An 18,599-nucleotide genomic window follows, 5' to 3' on the forward strand; every position below is an offset into this window, starting at 1 on the left:
CGTGTTGTGTGTTGCTCCTGACGTCGTATTTACATTTTGCTTTGTGTATAAAAATAGCAGAATTATAATTTTTAATGTAATTCAGCTGTCAGAAATGTGATGTAGCTTGAGTATACTGTAGCTGTGCTTATATACACAGGTCTGTGTGGGTGGAGGGATAACAAATTTCCAGGCTTTGTAAGAGCATAGGAGGGGAGCTTACTGGTAATTTTGAGTGGGTGGGAGGGAAGGCTTATAGGTGGGCGAGAAGGTAACCAGGTTTTTATTTTACAGAAGTGGCAAAGCAGACAATGTAGAGTATCGTATGGGTGAGCAGGATGGGTATAATATTTATTTTTAGACCTGTTTGCTTGTGTATACGTTCTTGTGTGTTTCCGGGGAGTGTATGTGGGGTGTTTTGCCTATTCAAGGTCCTCTCCTGGTGGATGAGAAGTTCTCTTATTGACTCCAAGACGCTTCAGCTTGCCCATCACTCTTTTTTCCATCTGGCTGAACTCGGACGTGTAGGTCGCTTCTATCTGACGCTCTCTCTGGTGCCTGTGACAGAGCAGTTTAACATTACCAATGAAAAAAAGCTGAGGATTTAAAACTGGATGAGATAGAATAGAAAGACTCCAGTTGGCATCATAGGCGTTAAAAACACTATTAAATTGAGCAATGCTAAGCAATATTGTTGAATTTAGTATTGTGTAAAAATGCAGCATTAAAAATAGAGAAATATGACAGAAAAAACACATTGAAATGTAGAAAATGTAATAAAATTGGGACTTCAAAATCAAGTATGATGTATTTCTGTCATATCAGGAAATAATTAAAAATAAACCTGAATGTAAGAAATTCCTTAAAACGAAAAGAAATAAAAATGACAATGTGTCAATTTTATCATGAAAATTTGGTCACTAGTCAGACCCAACAGGTTCATTTTCAGTCACATTATGAGTAGCTGTTACAATATCTTGCGGTTGGATTACCATTTGTTACAAGATGTTATCTATTTTCGTCAATATAATGTAAATACACATATTAAAGATGATGTATATTGTACATTTTTGTGATTCGTTAGCTCATGAAAAAAGGAAACTCAAGGGTTAAGTTCTAATACATCCTCACTTATGAGTCTTTGCTGTAATTACGCTGAGATGCTGAAACTTCTTCCAACGACACCATTTCGATTAGTGTTCAAACTTGGAAATCTTTTGATGGATTTGTTTGCCTACTATGACACAGTTTAAAACGTAGCATCATCCTGCGTGTTCCAGCTCCCAGGAAGCATTTGTTGGAAGGAACCCCGGGAACACGATTTGCACATTCATTAACTTCATGTTTAGTTTATCCTGAACACTTCCTCTCTTCAAACTAAAGTACAATATGTTTATCGTCCATTCTCAGAAGCCCTTTCTGTAGAATGTGTCTGCCTGTACTTAAACATTCATCCTATTTATTGCATGGGAAGTGCTTCCTTTGTGTGAATAAGCATCCGTTGTGCCTAAACCTCAACAGCTTATCTCTTGCATCTCCACTTGCATCTCCGTCTTCGTGATATATCCGTACAATTCATCATGCGAGTACACTTACCTAGCTGTCACTCCTGTGTTGCTATTGGAGACCAGCACTTCTGCAGAGAGGAATTCTGCTCTGATCATCTCTGGTGTCAGCTGGACTCCCGAGCCTTCGCACCTGCACACAGGCAAACGTACATTTTCTAAGAAAAAGGCTTCCGACGAGAAGATCAATAGCGTCAATGTTCTAAGTGCTTACGGTTTGTCCGTTGGTGCTGTCAGATCATCAGGAGGGCCGGTGAGAGGAGGAGGTGCTGTGAGTGGAAGTATATCGGTGCTGTAGTCGACAGACCTGGAAAACACAAAGTGCATTTTCCCCTGAAGAGCCAGTCCACATATTAGATTGAGATTAATGTAACTACTCCATCTTACCTAGATGAAAGGACGGCTAAGGGTTGTTTGAAATCTCAGTTTGAACAGGAATGATAAAAGTGCCCCTGAGTAAAGTTGATACCACTTTACGGGCAAAATAGAATCCAAACACTGATAACCTGAGGGTTTGCTTTTGAAAGTGACCATGCTTAGAATGTGATATGAGACCCAACAGAACATTTTAAAAATAGTAGGATCATGGGAATACATACACAATACAAGTACACAGCTAAACAGTCACATTGTGTAAATGAAGGAGTCATGGCCTGGACTGGGTGGCACCTGTTATGTGTAAATCCATTATTCAAAAGTAGTAGGAACTATTAGCTAGTTTTAGACTAGTGAGTGGTTTAATTGGGTTGCAACATTTACATTTTTTTTCTTAAAGGACTGTACTTACAAAGCACTTTTACACTATATGTCACATTCACCCATTCACACACATTCATACACCGTTGGCACAGCCATCGGGAGCAATTTGGGGTTAAGTATCTTGCCCAAGGACACACTGACATGTGGACTGGAGGAGCTAGGAATCTGTGTAAGAACTTTAGTAATGGAAGAGAGTGGATGGAGTATGTGGAGAAGAGTGTCAAGAATGATCTGTGACAGAAGGGTACCAATAAGAGTGAAAGGAATGGTTTACAAGAAGGTAGTGAGACCAGCTATGTTGTATGGTTAAGAAGCAGTAGCACTGAGGAAAATACAGGAGGCAGAGCTGGACGTGGCTGAATATGTTAAGATTTTCTTTAGGAGTGATGAGGATGAAAAGCTCAGTTTGGAAACACACACGTGGTTTGAACATGTGCTGGTTATATTGGGAGAAGGATGCTGAAGATGGAGCTACAAGGCAAGAGGAAAAGAAGAAGGCAAAAGAGGAGGTTTATTGATAGGGTGAGGGAGGACATGCAAGTGGTTGACGTGACAGAGGAAGATGCTCCTCTAATGGGTGTAATCAACAGAAGAAGACGACGACTCACTACATAAAAGAAAACACACTGTCTTACTGTCAAGCTGCTGTCAGGTTAATACTCGTCTTCTCTTACGGTCATCTGACATTAATTATATTGTTTGTGTTCGTATGATAACTGGAGATACTGAATTGAGGCAGTGATAATAAGACGGAGGAAGAAGGCTGGAGGAAAGTCATCATTTGCGTAAAAAAAAAGAGAACATTTCTAAACTTATCCTGCAGATCAGCGTTGACGTCATGAAGAGAATTCCTTCTTTTGCTAGGCACCTGATTATGTAACATAACGAGGAAGGTGAGGAGGGAAAAAAAGAGAGAAAATAAGATCCAACCCCATGCATTCATGAGTACATCATGTTAATAGAGGTTGCCCAAATTACTTCCTTTGGCTTCATTAGCTCTGCAGCTTAAATAGACTTTAAACAATAAATCCTGTCATGCAAGACACATTACACATGAGATAAGTTTCTTGAATAGGGCCAGAAACGGTTTTGCACACCTGATTGGTATCAGTTGTGACAGGGTGCATAGAGTAGCGTGCACCACAAATAGAACAGGACAGCCCTGTGCTGTGTTCACCAATATACTACATCAAAATATCATAATTTATTCACTGTCCATTTAGGCTAAAAACTGAATAAATCATTATTTCACTGTGTATGTGGAAACACAGTTTGGGTCTTTTCCCATCCATATGGCCTACATTCTGCACGCAGGAAGTATTAAATTAGAGGTGTATAGTAGTACTGGAGGAAAGAATGGTTTAATAAGAGTATGTTTCTGCCTATCCTTCAAAATTATATATGTAGTGTAACACTAAATCTTAAAATCAGTTTTATTAAAATGAGAGAGAAGAGATGAATGTTTTAAAGAAGTTGGCCCATGCTTTGTGATTTTTCTTTAAAAAAAGAAGAAGCTATCAATCCAAAACAAATGAAAGTAATTAAATTGTGTGTTTTTGACAGTGTTTTAATTCAAATCAGAGGTTCTGTAACCTGAGGGAGAAAACTAATCTCAACACTTAAGGCTTATTTTGGTAAATGCAACAGTAGAACTGATGAATACAAGGAGAACGCACACCATTTTCATGTCCTTAACAAACCCTAAGGGGATGTAAATAAAAGCTAATTTCACAACTAAATAGAATCAGCATCAATAATTAAAAATCCCAAAATGACAACTGCTGTAGGGGAAAAATACAGCTGCTATCCACCAGTTCCATGAATAAGGAAAGAGTTCTGCTCGATATGTAACAAGCAGACCGTTTGACATCCTGCAACCTGGCAGGTGCTGGAGGATGTGTGGACAGTCGGATGTCATGTTCTTGAAATACTGTTTGTGAGATGATGAATGGAATCCCGAGCTATAAAATACTGATACCTCGCTTTGGCAACATGACACAGGGCTTAGAGAGGATAAATGTCTCTATAAAGTGTAGGGAAGGAGACAGGCGGACAAAAAAAAGCTGCATGTTTTGGACATATTTTGTATTTGGTAATACCTATAAATGTAATAAAACGTTTAAAAATTAAACTAGATTAAACTACTTTTATTTTGCCTAACCTTTCTAATGTACTATAACCTACCTGAGTGGATCTCGTTATATCTACAGATAAACATAAGGTACAAATTCAAACACTGATTGATGTATTTGGAGCTACACGTGATATTGCTACTCCCAGTTCTCATTTTTATTTATTGCATTTAAATGTCTCGAAAGTATCAGTAACATAGCAATGACGGATCTTGCTACCAGAGGGTCATGAGTTCAAATTCCTCCACAGGCTAGAAAGCTATGAACAGAGGAAATGAAGAGTTGCCACTTTCCACTCTGTAAACAAGTATAATAAATATGTACTCGTGCTTTTTGACCCCGGGATGCTCCAGTTGGAGATTCTCAGTGGTTTTACATGGGAATCTCTGGGTGAATGTGACACTCTCCCTCAACTTCTGGGACTCAACTACCCTTTTGCCTTGTTACATGGATAAGAGAAAAAATAGGAACTGGAATAGCTACAGGGGAACTAAAATCTGTTCTACAATAATTGGACTAAACAAAGCTTGTACCCATTTAAGTTTGGACCTACCTGCGTGGAGCAAAGTCACTGGTGAGAGTTGGCTGCTTGGACAGACAGTTCAAGGCGACAGAATCAAAATTTGTCCATGTCATGACTCCTTTGATCACTCCCTGCATTAAAATAAAACATTTAATGAATCACTGATGTGTTAGGAGCTGGTGGTTAAATCCAAACATACAGTATACAGCAGTTATCACTAACCCTGCTCCTGGAGAGCTACTGCTCTGCATGTTTTAGGTGTCTCCACACTCTCTCAATCACACACCTGATTCTAAGTATTATATCGTTATCAGGCAGCTGAAGCTTGTCAAGGGCTTGATAGTGATTTTAGGATAAGACTAGAAGCAAAGAAACTCACAAACGTTACAAGTCTCACCTTGCGGTCCAGAAACTTCCTCTGAGTGTGTTGAGTTTGTGTATTGACGCCACACATGTTGATCTCAGGTTTTGTATACCTGCATACAGAAAGCACTTTTTTTCTTAATATCTGGGTTTGGTCAGATAATAATCAATATATTCAGGTGTAAAGCCTGGCACTATTAAGTAAATTCCTTTTCTTACATTTTTTCACTAAAACAAAGTAAAAGTGTTCGTGCCATAAACATTTATTTACTAATCATAACATACATTCCTCACAGTACTGGTCTTATATTCAGATAGATTACTTTATAAAACAGAATTATTAGAATTGGTTTGATATTCAATAGAAATGGATAATGTCATTGAAGATGAGTCCTTGTACCTGGGCAAAGGGCAGAGGTGGAACTCCAAATCACTCTCTAGGTATTTAGGAGTCGGTTTGTAAGTCTGGAGGCCTGGAGCTGGGTTCTAAAGCACAACATGATGAGACACATATGGACACAACACTGGTGTAAATATACTGTCACATGTCATGTCTTTCAGTTTTTCATACTTTAACTTTAGATTATAGAAAATGAATGAAAAGCCTTACAAAGATTCTGAGTGGGTTGGCCGGAACAGGTCTGAGCAGAGCTTCGGGGGCTCTGAAGGTCAGATTATCTGGAGCCTCCTTTACTTCTACATCCGCCTCTTCATTTTCATGCTGCTGTTCCTCCTCTGCTCTGGGAGACTGTGGTACCAGCTCATTCTGAAAAGTGTTAACACAGAAACCAAAGAACAAATGAGTAAATATCTCTGAATGAATGAGTCAAACAATATCTAGATGATATATTATGAATGAATGAGTGATACTGGCTAAATCTGGGTGCTGTGTAGTTACCGGAGCTCCAGTACGAAGCGGTCTGGCCAAATTAGAGGGTTTATAAAAGTTAAATGCCTCCCAGGCTGATACAGGCTGGTATCCCATAAGCTTATAGTGCTGAGGAACCTAGAGTAGCAAAACAATCCCAACAGATAATAAGGTTATAACAACAACACGGCATGGACACAGATAAGAGATATGATTTGTGGGATGATTTATTGGAAGCAACAGAGCAGAGATACAGAATGCAGGCTAATTATAATTTCAATCTCTTGTCATATCCATTTTTGTAAAGTGTAATCACACACACACAAACACACAGACAGAGAATACATTGTATATATTTTACATTGTCGCATTTTCTATTAACTATGCCTGCTGGATACATCTATTGATTTATAAGTATGGTGTTCATGCAGAGTACCCGCTGCAGTAAATACATACTTGAAGCTTGAAGAAAGGGATACGCGCTGTCACAGTCACATCAATAGGATCCACAGGCACTGAGGCTAAATTACTGGGAGCCTGGAAATATCAAGGAGACAAATGGCATTATTTGTCCAATTGAGCACTCAGGCCTCTTCTCTGCAGGGCATCAGGAAAAATGGAAGATTTAATCAAAGTGCGGGGAAAGCGAACTTCCTCTTTGATTTCGCTGTTAGATCAAAGATGTCTTTTAAGTGAAATAATGAATGGAAATGGTTTCATCTGGAGGTAAATAATCAGCTCTCACTCGCTCACTTTTCAGTGGTATCTCATCCTTTGTGTGTCAGCTCTCATTTACTGTAGTTTAAGGTTTTGAATAAATAGGCTAGAGCTGATTTGCAAAGAAGTTGTTTTGCTGGCAGACATTAACGTGTAGGTGTACTTCAAACATAAACAGCAACTTCTAATCTGCAGTGGGATTGTCTGATATTTACATTCTGCATGGTTATGTAATGTACCCACCAGCTGGTCAGCTTCTTCAGAGAAAACGGGGAAAGAAAATGGAAAGATTCTCTCTGAGGAGATCTTCAGATCACATGTCTTATCTTCTTCAGCTGAAATAAACATACCAAAGGTTGTGTGAAAAAAAAGGAAAAAAGTGCATTTCTACATGTTACATTCAGGGTCAGTGGTAAATGTGGCAATATTCAGCGTATGACTAAATAAACACAACAACACAAATAGCCACGCTCCTTGAGGCATGCATGTACTGTATGTTTCAAGAACCTCATAATAACCGGAGGGGGATTTCATCTCAATTTTACCTCTAAGAATAAATTCAATTAAGTATGCTTTATTGGCATGGCATGATGAAATTATTTCTGAATCAAGAGATCACGCGATAAACTGAACCTTTCTGTGCCGAGGGCAGGTTCATCATACTGTCACACAGTTTCCTCAATGAGGCCAATCTCCGGTTCATGAGACATCGGATCACAACCTGTGAGAGAAGAGTACAGCGTGTTACTGTTTTAGGCACGTTTGTTATTCATGTGACTCCCAATCTCTGGAGGTTTAGAAAGTTTCTGATAGCATATGTTCATGAAGGCAAATCCAATCTGGATTGGCTGCTAAAATACACCAGCTATTTAAGATTATCAGTTAATAGACTAAATAAAACATATTCAACTGAGCTAAATGCTAATGTCAGCATGATAACATGCTCCCAATGCTAACTGGCTAATGTTTAATGTTTACCATGCTCACTGTTTTAATTTAGCGTGTTAACATGATGGCACGAGATGAAAAGTGAAGGGATCACAAATTTTCCTGATGTGAATATAGCAATGCATCAAATTGTTGCTGAGATATTTCACATGAGGCCTTATTCTGTTTTATTTGAATAACTTTTAGAGGCTTAAAGAGGTAAATCACAGTAATCTACAAAAAATAAAGTAAAATAAAGCAAATTTAAGGAATAAAATGAATGTCAGAAATAACTTTGTTTTTATTTTCCTGTCCTGTGCTGTCATCTCACAACCCCTCAGATTAATCCAGCAACATATAGGCCATCCGTAAGTTGGGAACCACTGTTCAAATCTATTAGATCAACCAGCAGTTGGGAAAGCGATGCATGCTCGTCCTGTGGCTTTAAGAGGCCATGTGGGATTACTCTGTTTTACTGGAATGCGTTCTACCCAGGAATGAATATTATACATTTAGTGTGTGGAATGTACACATGGTTGAACTAAAGGGAAGGAGGGGTAGCTGCAGGACCACCGGCCTTCTCCTGAGGGAAGAGGAAGGTGTGTGTGTGTATGTGTGATGTGCATCAAAGCAAATGCTCATGCATGTGTGCATTTGAACATATAACCCCTGATGACTTCACCGTGTGTTTACATGGATGTGTGTACCTTGCGTGCTGCCTGCTGGAACAGCCTCAGGGCTCTCTGTCTCAGCTCCCAGTGAAAGCTGGAGTAATACTGGAAGGATGGGACTCCCTCTGGGGCCTTGAGGAGGTTAAAAAAGACATTTATTGCTGACTTCCATATGCTCATTTAGCCTCGTTACATTGAGCAGAACCAAAAAGTGAAATTTCATGAGGTCTGAGCTTGGAGTTTTTAAATGACAAAAGATAGCAGAATAGTCAGAATGAATGTTAGATTGGATTTGATCTCTTCTACAAAAGCGAGTAGGAGAAAATGTTTAATCTGCATGTGCTGTGCTGGTACTGAATAATAAAAACCAAGGCAAGATATGGTCCTACTAAGAATTCATTTAAGTTTCAGATGTAAATGTTTTATATAGTGCCTTATATACTGGCTATTTTATAAGGAATCCTGAACAAGGGACACAGTCTAAAACTAACACTGCATTAAGCTGCTTTATTTCCTTCCTACTTCTCCACAATGTATATAGTTTGAAGTCGAAAGAGCATTCAGTCCAACTGAAGATGTAAATCATTTAAACTGCTCATAATTATATTGTTTCATTCTTTCTCTATAAAAAAAAAAAGGTTCATTAAGCTTAAGCTATATCAGGCTTTGGCTACACAGATAATACAAGACAATTTGTTTTTGGTTTTGTCTCCTTGTGGCATTTATTGACAGTATAAACATAAAACATTTAACCTCTAACTTGTTATCAGCAAAGCAAACCAAGTGAAATGTGACAGTTGTGTATGTGGGTCTATAAACATAGAGGTTTACCTGTCCTGCTTCACAAAGCACCCGTATAGAGGAAAGTTTAGCGGGTCCACTGGCAAAGTCTTTCTCCTGCTTTACATCCCCCCTTTTTACCTACAATAAAAATCAGTTGGCAGTCAGTTTAACCAAGGCGAAGAGATGAGACAGTTGTTAAAAACATAAACGGCATCCACAATGCGGAAAGAATGTCAAAATCCTGCTACCTTGACAGCAGCTGTGACACATTACTGCTTTTAGTTCAACAAGAAGTAACTTAACTATCAAAGCAGTTTATAGTACAGTGTGTCACCTTGTCAAGAAATGTGCTAAAAGAAGCTGCAATACAAGGGAAGATTTGTACGTGGCATAAAAGTGAATGTATTCGCTTTTCTTCTTCTTTTCTATTTTTGCTCAGCACTTCAGAGTTCTGGCAATGACAGATGTTGGAGGGCTGGTGGAAAAAAAATATTGAAATGTGTGTTTATGCTTTGTTTTTAAAGGACAACTTGAAATCCTTTGGCTGAAGAGGCACAGGAAGAAATGGGCTTGATGGGGTGTGTCTTCTTTTTGTGAAACAATAGCTATCAATGCTTTGGAGACCAAGGAGCTTCACAAATTCTTGTCCAACTAATTGATTTCAACAAAAAAGGTCAACATGTATGTTTACCCAACGTAGTCTGGGTGATGAAAACACTGTGTAGCAAAGCTGTGAATCATTTTACTCTAATGCAAACAGAGGAGGAGGGTTAATCTGGCCTTAAATAGACAAGATTCAAAAGAGGACCTATAGAGGAAGATAATAGCTCTTCTTCCTACCACAAAAACAACAGGGTTCCCATAAATTATCAAACTGTGGCGAAAGATATGAGGCTGTAAATGCGTGTGTGTGCATTATAAACAGTGCAGGTGGAGGGGAGACGGGGGGGGGAGGAAGTACTGTTAAGTGTCTGTGAGAGTTCTGTAAACTATTCAAATAACTTTTCAGAGGGAACTCAGACACACACGCAGACTCATAATTCAAAAGTGATTTGACTTTGGCTGAGTCGGCATATTTCCTCAATAAAATCAATCACGGAGGCAGCTTGTTTGTTTCAGAGGATGAAAATTGTGGTGCGATCCAATACTGCTACAAAAGAATCAGGTTATGACATCGGCATGCATATGGTGCCTCGGAGTAAACGTCCTGCTTAAGGGATTAGTCATCGACACGTCTAGTATGAATTAAATTGAGAGACCAACGCAAAGTCTGTAAAAAATACTCAGTTCTGGTCATTGAGGGTCAGTGTCCTGCAGGGTTTTACCCACTTTTTTATTGTATTCAATGACCAGATGTTCAAACTGAGGGAAAAATCTTACCATGTATTCATGTAGTGCGATCTCTCTGTCCTCCACCACTTGCCTCCTAGTGTGCTCTGACATGGGATCCTTACCCAGATGAATCTGCCTGTTTGGAAGTAAAAAAAAAAAAAAAAACTTGATAGGAGTGTACCAGGAAATGTTGGTTATCCATTTCAAGAGTTTCACCTACCATCTGTGTTGGTTGGCTTGCTCCTCCTTCACATTCTGTTGAACCTTTTTTATGAAGAGGGCCTCCTTCATCTGCCTGTTTTGTAGACCCACCATACCGCCGCTGGATATGACTAAAGTGAAGAGACACCAACAAGATTATGGAATGCAATGGAAGCAACTTGAAAAAGAGTGTAAAAAGGAGAACAGGACACACAGTTCATTCATGGTTTGATATGCGTGATGCTAAAAGTGAAAGAGATACATCAATGGGTTGTATCCACCTTCCCTCAGGTCTTTAGAGCTCAGCTTATTGGTGTCTTTGATCAGCATCTTTGCCACCCCTGCAGGGGTACAAACATCCATCTGAGGCTTCAATCCAGGCTTAATCCCAGTCTGATCTCTCACTGTCTACAGGACAGGAAAAGAAAAAAACAGCAAGAAATGAAAGAAAGAAAAAAAAATATTTAAGTGTAGCCGTGATGTTTTGAGTGAATTTGACTTTTTATTTAAACAACAAACGTTTTAGTTGTTCTGAAACTGTTATCAAAAAAAGATAAATGTGGAACCAAAACTAAAAATGTTCCCAAAAGTGAATCAGGGGCTGCTACAACAAAATGAGTCTCTCTGTACTCCCTCTTTTATGTAAAGTGAAAAATGAAAATGAATTAATTAAGGTAAAAGACTAATATGCACATCTTACACTGTACTTATATAAAGACCTTTTCATTTTTCATGAAAGAGAGTTTCTCATAACTATTTTCAGCATAAGCATGAATTCATTAACCTTTTCATGGTACACCAGCCAGCTAAACTACTGCTGCATTTACAATCAGGATAAAATAGTGATGTGATGGATGAGACACAATCAGCCCTCTAATTTGACAATTTGACATTTTTGTACAATCTCACCCAGTAAAACATGCACTACCTTTGATTTGTCTGCATCCTTGATTGATCTGTATTTGTTTTTACTTCGAGGTAGGACTCGGGTGGTGGGTGAAGATCCTTTGGACTCTGCAGATGCTGCATCTCCCCGACTCGGCTTTCTTTTCAGCTGACTATCATCCAGAAAAATAAATAAATAAATAAGGACGCACTCATATTGGACTCACAGTCATAAGGGCCATAGTAGATTCATCACTAATTTGACTGCGACTGATATTTTCTTGCAATAAGTTACAATACAAGACAAATCTAAATAATATTTGTTTTGTTTGTGAGGTCCAGCTTCACTTCTGGAATCATTCCAGGATCAGTTTCGTAACAGTGAAAGAACAAGCTCTTAATTGGATGTTTATATAATAATATATATGGGCACATAGAGACTCAAGGGGCATGGTGGCAGAGAGGCTGAGCAATGAGGTCAGAAGCCAGATAATGAATTTCCATTATATTAAAATGTTTCCAGCTGGCAAATATTTTCAAAATCAGTGTACCTGTTCATGTTTGTAAATCAGGTTGGATAAATATTAAAAATTCCTTTCAATATACAGAGGCAAGTGGCCACAAAATTGATTCAACACCTCTCTGACGCATTGTCAACAAAAGCTGAACATTATGAGCGTCACAAAGATTAATTTTACATATTTATTGCAGGGCTATTTTACTGAATTGCATTAGATTGCACTACACTTATGGAAAATGCAACAACGAAGCAGAGATATTAATATATTGAAATTAACACATGTTTATTTTTTTTAAATAGCCTCTATCTATGTCAGATAAGCCGAGCAGGGGGCACTCAGCAGCAACCTAGTGTCAGGTGTTGGTGGTAAGTTAGAAAAACAGTGACCCTCGCTAATATCTATGTATTTCTTTCACTGGCACATATCTCATCTTTTATTTGGTGCCACCGCAGGGAACAACAAACAGTGGGAGAATGTTTTATATGCTAAACATTCAATGGGAAGCATATCCATCTTGATATCAGTGCACCAGCTACCAAGCTATTTTCATGAATTATTAACTTTCGGTCGAGATAACACCAAGACAGTGCAGTGGATAGAGCTACTGCTACGTGATGGATAGCACCCCCCCTCTCCCTCTCTCTCTCTCCCTCTCTCTCTCTCTCTCTCTCTCTTTCTCTCTCTCTCTCTCATGGGAACAGAATTAAACATTAGGTTTTAAACTGGCTAAAAATAAAAAAAAAACTGGGAGCACACAAGGCCATTTTGTTTGAATACAGTGGGGGGTGTTTTTACCCCCTAAATGAACCATCTAGCTTGCTATAGTTTGTACATAAAGCCTGCAAGTTGTAATCATCACAACAGCAGCAAGAGGAGGAAGGGAAAGGTGCTTTTTGGTGATTTTATCCCATCATTCATGATTTTTGTTGCTTATAAAAATGGATCAAGAAGACAAGCTGGTTATTAGCTCACCCACAGTAAACACTACAGGGAAAAATGAGGATAGTACAAGGATATGTATGTTAAATATGTGTTTTATATCAACAATACGGTGTATATCTTTGTGATTAAGTGTTGTTATCTTTAAACTGTCTCGCCCGAGTTTCTTCTAACAGAATGTTAATAAAATCCAGAGAGGTTAGTGTGAACTTGTTGCACCAGCTGCGGGTGATGGAGGTAACAACATAGTACAAGATAGACCGGTATGATGTGTTACAGTGGAGTAAAAATACTTTACCCAATACAATCAACTGCTCTTAATACCTGAGGGCTAGGTGAGGGGTCGAGCTCCCAGTAATGGTGCAGAGGTAAGGTTTGGTGTTGAACTGGGAGATGACCAGCTGGATGGTGACCTGAGAAGTCTCATACTGGAAAGGAGTGAAGGTCACCAGGATCTTTAGCTCACCGTTGGCTGGTATTATACCTGGAAGAGCAAAAAGAAAACAAGACGGATGAATGTGTGTGTGTGTGTGTGTGTGTGTGTGTGTGTGTGTGTGTGTGTGTGTGTGTGTGTGTGTGTGTGCATTGCTTGCGTAGGTCAGTGATTACCAGCCAGGGACACTTTCCTGCAGAAGCTAGGGGATATGTTGACATATTATGCATATGGTTGAAATAAATAGCTTAAAGTACATAGTTAAAATAGTTATCTTAAAATAATGGAAACATAGTTAAAATGGCTTAAAGTAATGGATACATGGTTGAAATAGTTAGCTTAAAATAATGGGTACATCATTAAAATAGTTAGCTTAAAAATAGATACATGGTTGAAATAGTTAGCTTAAAATAATGGATACATATTTAAAATAGTTAGCTTAAAAATAGATACATGGTTGAAATAGTTAGCTTAAAATAATGGATACATAATTAAAATAGTTAGCTTAAAAATAGATACATGGTTGAAATAGTTAGCTTAAAATAATGGATACATAATTAAAATAGTTAGCTTAAAAATAGATACATGGTTGAAATAGTTAGCTTAAAATAATGGCTACATATTTAAAATAGCTTAAAATAATGGATAAATGGTTAAAGCAGTTAGTTTAAAGTAATGGATACATGTTTAAATTAAGTAGCTTAAAGTAAAGGATACATGGTTGAAATAGTTAGCTTATAGTAATGGAGAAATGGTTAAAATTGTTAACTTAAAATAATGGATACATAGTTAAAATAATTACCTTAAAATAATGGGTAAATGTTTAAAATGATTAGCTTAAAGTAATGGATAAATAGTTAAAATCCGTAGCTTAAAGTAATGGGTAAATAGTGAGCTTCAAATAATGGATGAATGGTAAAGAAGTTAGCTTAAAGTCAATTATAAACAAATGAAATAGCTGGATAACTCTTTGGAAGATTTATCTAAGAGTAATTTATAAACAGTTGGAATAGTTAGCTTAAAGTATTTTACTGCACAACCACTTAACATGGTTAAAAGTAAGAGATAACAGTTGAAGTGAAGTAGTGAGCTCAAAGTGCTAATAATATAAGTGCAGACAATGTTTATTTGAAAAAAATGGTAATAATAATTAAATAATAAGGTAATTGTGGCTCATTTAAACAGTATCCATTTGATTGACTTGAAATGAACACATTTGCAATATAACAGGTGGTGTCTCTGAAGAGGTATTTGTGCTCATCAGATACAGCTGTGGGCGTATGTCAGAGAAGAAAGGCTGGGAACAGCTGGTGTAGGTTATCCAGCCAACTGTGATGTGAAATCTCATTGATTATTGGGTAATGACTTCAAATACAAATTAACTATACATGGTTAAATATGGGTGATGCCTGACTGATGAGAAAGTGTGATTGTAGAGGTTGTTCTTACTCTCTTGATCCCTAACAGCGATAATTAACACGCCGAAAAACAATATAATGTTGAATTACTACTGTTAACTGCTGTGTGACTGAACGTTGTAAACTGTTGATGTTTTTAAGTGGCCATGTTTTAATGTGTATATAGAGTGAGGAAAAAGGACAACACGTAAAAAGCATATCCAAGCTGAGAAACCCAATGATGTCTCTTCATTTCAGTCCTTGTACCAAGTTAAAACCACAGCTGTAATTCAGATCCCAAGTGCTGGTTCCGCCATGTGTTATGATGCTTCCCAGACCATGAATACTGTGTAATGTCAGTGTTTGGAAACTGGAGGCCTCCTTCAAGTTCTGCAATGACTTATCCAATACACAATACATACCAGTCCAAGGTTTTGAGAAAACACAGGTCAATGCTCTCCAGATGGATTGCATTCTTAATCTGGTAGACTAAATGAAAACTATTGCAGGAAAACAACTTTATTCATCCATTTGACCTTAAGTGCAAATTCTGATATTTTTGAATAGGATCCTTTTTGTAACTAAAAATAACAACATGAGGAATACCCAATATGTTACCTATAAAATACTAAAAAGCCTTAATATGTGCTGTAGAAATCAAAGTAATGCAAAAGAAAGATCATTTTGATGGTAAATGTATTGATTTCACTTGTTCTCACCTGCTAGAGGATGGATGGAGAAGGCCTCATGGGGCTGAATAACAAACACTTGAACCTCAAAATCAATGGGGCAGCTGCATCTCAGAGGAATAGCGCGGCTCACACTGGAGACAGAAGGAAACAGAGATGAGAGATTTTTTTTCGTTATGATTTGACACGACCGGGTGAATGGAAGCATGGTTGGTTGTACAGGAAGAATACAAAGAGACAGGAAAGCCCTCAGGCAGGTAGGAGGTCAAGAAAAAGCCCACAGTAGATCCTGCACGACTACACACACACACTCTTACACACCTTTGTCCAAGTGGTACGGCTGGTAGGTTGATATGAGGAGGGATGCGCAGGTCATCGATGACAGGGTAAGCATGAACTGGAATTAATAGGTTCTCCTCCCCCTTAGGAAGGGTGTAAGTGGGTTGAATGAGCAAGACAGAGCAGAAAACATAAATTAGGTTTCCAAGTAAACATGGAGACAACAACATTGATGGATTGTTTCGTGACATGTATGATCAGCGACTATAATAGGTCGGTGACCAATAATGTATTTGTTTGCATGGAATAATAATATTAATCTCAAATTAAGCACTACTGACGACATCTAAAAGTAAATATATGACACAGGAAATACCAGTTTTCTCCCAAATAACAATGTTTGGTTTCAGCATTAGCTTATCTTATAGCTTTCATTAGTTTTTCTTGAGAGTTTTTCCTTGTGTGCTCAGTTGTGGAGTCAGATAAACTAGATTACATAAGCTAGCTTTAAAAGGCGTGCATGTCTTTTCCGTGATTGTTATTGACATCAATCATTTGTGATTAACTGTTTGATTTGAGTGTTAAACAAACAGCGTTAGTGCACTGCAGCAGGCTGTGGGATCCTAACCTTGCAGTGAACCCGCACGCAGTCATAGAAGTAACGCCACTCATCGGGACAGAACTGGACCTTCAGTGTGTAGGCGAGCCCGGGGATGAGTCGGTACTTAACAGAAATCAGACAGAACAAGGGTAAATCATCAGAAAACAACTGATTACACTACAGATAAGCAGAGTCTTGAAATCTTATATTCAGGTCACGATTTATAATGGAAGAAGAAAAAAAGTACCTTTTTGGTGTAAGTTGTTTGGAAGTGCTTGGTTTGGGTGGGGATGATATGAATATTCATTACCTCGGATGAGATGTTGATTAGTTTCTGAGGGAGAGGGAGAGGAAGAGGAGAGAAAAAAATCATTCATTTCCATCCAATCATGTGCACTTGAGACAACTATTTCCATATTCTGGATGCTTACATCCAGTTTCATCAAGCATAAAGGGAGTAAAATCAGTGCCCATTCAATTATATCCAATATCCTTGATGGAAGTCAAATGAAAGGAATTTAAGATGAGATTGGATTTTTACTATTATTTTGATAATGCACTGCAATGTTTTGTAAAAATCCAAATGATCTGCTTTTGGTGGGTGCGTAAAGTTTAATGAGATCTGTCACAGTGCAAAGCAGGCTATCTGTCCTGTGTTTGTATATAGGAGAGTGAAATAACTAATGGTGAAAGCACCACAAATATTCAAACCTCAGCAGTATTTTTCCTCACCAGGCTCTTTAGGTAATCCTTCCCCAGCTCAAACCCACTGAAGTGAAGCATTGAGGGCTCTGCTTGGATCAGGCTGTTGGTTTTTACTTTGGTATAGATTTCTATAAGAACAAAAAAACCCACAGAAAACCGGTTGAATGGAGGCTTACTTGCATTTGCAAATAGATACATACAGTATAAAAAGTTTTAGGAATTTTTAGGCTGACAAGATAATGCAAATATAAACGAGAGATGATAAAGATGATGTACCTCCTGCTTTTATCACACATAGATAGTTGTTTGTCACTTGAATGTAAAAAAAAAAAACCCCAAAAAACAGTGTGTGTGCCAAACAACTGCAAATAAAAACTTTATGACGTATCACAGAGGCAATGGGGAAATGTTTATTTCTGTTGCTTCCCAGAGGGAGGTCAAGGTTAAATGTGCTGTGCATCAGCAGCATCCCTCTGGCGACAAAGATTTCAGTGTTGTGATTAAGGTCATTTCACAGTTAATTTGTGGCGTCTGCATGAAGGAAATTGTGTCTAAGATTAGCTGTCATTTCCCTAAAAGTCTGTGCATGTGTGAGAGAGAGCATACTGTGTCAACGATGTTAATATTAGCACTCAGTGTTCACAGTTAAAAAAAAAAAAAAGTATTTATGCATCATATCAGAGGTTTTCAAAGTTCATACTTGATTCCAGTAGATGATTGGGGATGTTGGCTCTGCTTCTGCTCTCCTCCACCAGCTGGTTCAGAGGCAGAGGAGTCCCTCTCCTGAGAGGCTCTGGTACTATGTGCGGGCCAGAGAAGGCCAACTCCATCCTGGCAAAAAAAGGTTAGCTCTCACTCCTCCTGAGAGAAATGACAGCAGGCTGTAGGACAGTCAAGGAGACAGCAGCCTGTGGGGAAATACTATGTTGGTAAAGCTAGGACTTTTTAATCAGAGAAGCAAGCTGTGTTGTGAGCAAGAAGGTTAACGACAGCTACTTGCGTCAATTTAAAGTTTTATAGAAAGAGTTTTATCAACTTCTCATGAAATATTCTTTCAACAAACGACCTTCAGGACTTACTTATGTTTTAGATACACGCTTGAATGTGGAACTTTGGATAAAACATTCATATTCCTTCTGTTTTCCTAACAGACGCGTTTATTTTCGACGCCTCCCGTTGTTGTTGTTGTACAGGACCCCGCCATCAAACACTACCGTTGCCATAGTGACATTTGTACTCTCAAGGGGGCGGGACAAACGTCCTGTGAGCGAATACGATTTGTTGGCTGCGCGTTCCATTAAACGGAGTCAACCCCGCCAAAATGAGACCG

General features: G+C 38.4%; 1 protein-coding gene across 1 annotated transcript; it reads right to left on the minus strand.

The window, feature by feature from the left end:
- Positions 1–212: 212 nt before the first annotated feature.
- cfap221 (cilia and flagella associated protein 221) lies at positions 213–18,099 on the minus strand. The gene is made up of 24 exons (XM_062445481.1): positions 17,970–18,099; positions 17,297–17,397; positions 16,812–16,898; positions 16,592–16,687; positions 16,006–16,106; positions 15,715–15,818; positions 13,490–13,649; positions 11,749–11,878; positions 11,102–11,228; positions 10,840–10,951; positions 10,668–10,755; positions 9,336–9,425; positions 8,541–8,636; positions 7,540–7,627; positions 7,150–7,235; positions 6,646–6,726; positions 6,220–6,327; positions 5,932–6,087; positions 5,722–5,807; positions 5,356–5,434; positions 4,989–5,089; positions 1,759–1,851; positions 1,576–1,677; positions 213–537 (listed from the first exon to the last, which is right to left on the minus strand). Exons 1-24 carry the CDS (start codon positions 18,097–18,099, stop codon positions 402–404), a joined length of 2,538 nt encoding a protein of 845 aa, XP_062301465.1. The 3' UTR covers positions 213–401.
- Between the last annotated feature and the right edge of the window lie 500 nt (positions 18,100–18,599).

This window comes from Scomber scombrus, chromosome 24 (assembly GCF_963691925.1).
Source record: "Scomber scombrus chromosome 24, fScoSco1.1, whole genome shotgun sequence".
Taxonomy (NCBI): Eukaryota; Metazoa; Chordata; class Actinopteri; order Scombriformes; family Scombridae; genus Scomber; species Scomber scombrus.

What these genes read in the sequence shown, in the direction of transcription:
- cfap221 (XM_062445481.1), bottom strand. Translation starts at nt 18,099, where the DNA reads ATGGAGTTGGCCTTCTCTGGCCCGCACATAGTACCAGAGCCTCTCAGG. An exon ending in CGCTTCGTACTGGAGCTCCG is followed by an intron (nt 6,088 to 6,219) that starts GTAACTACACAG and finishes AACACTTTTCAG; the next exon opens with AATGAGCTGGTACCACAGTC. An exon ending in CACCTCTGCCCTTTGCCCAG is followed by an intron (nt 5,435 to 5,721) that starts GTACAAGGACTC and finishes TTCTGTATGCAG; the next exon opens with GTATACAAAACCTGAGATCA.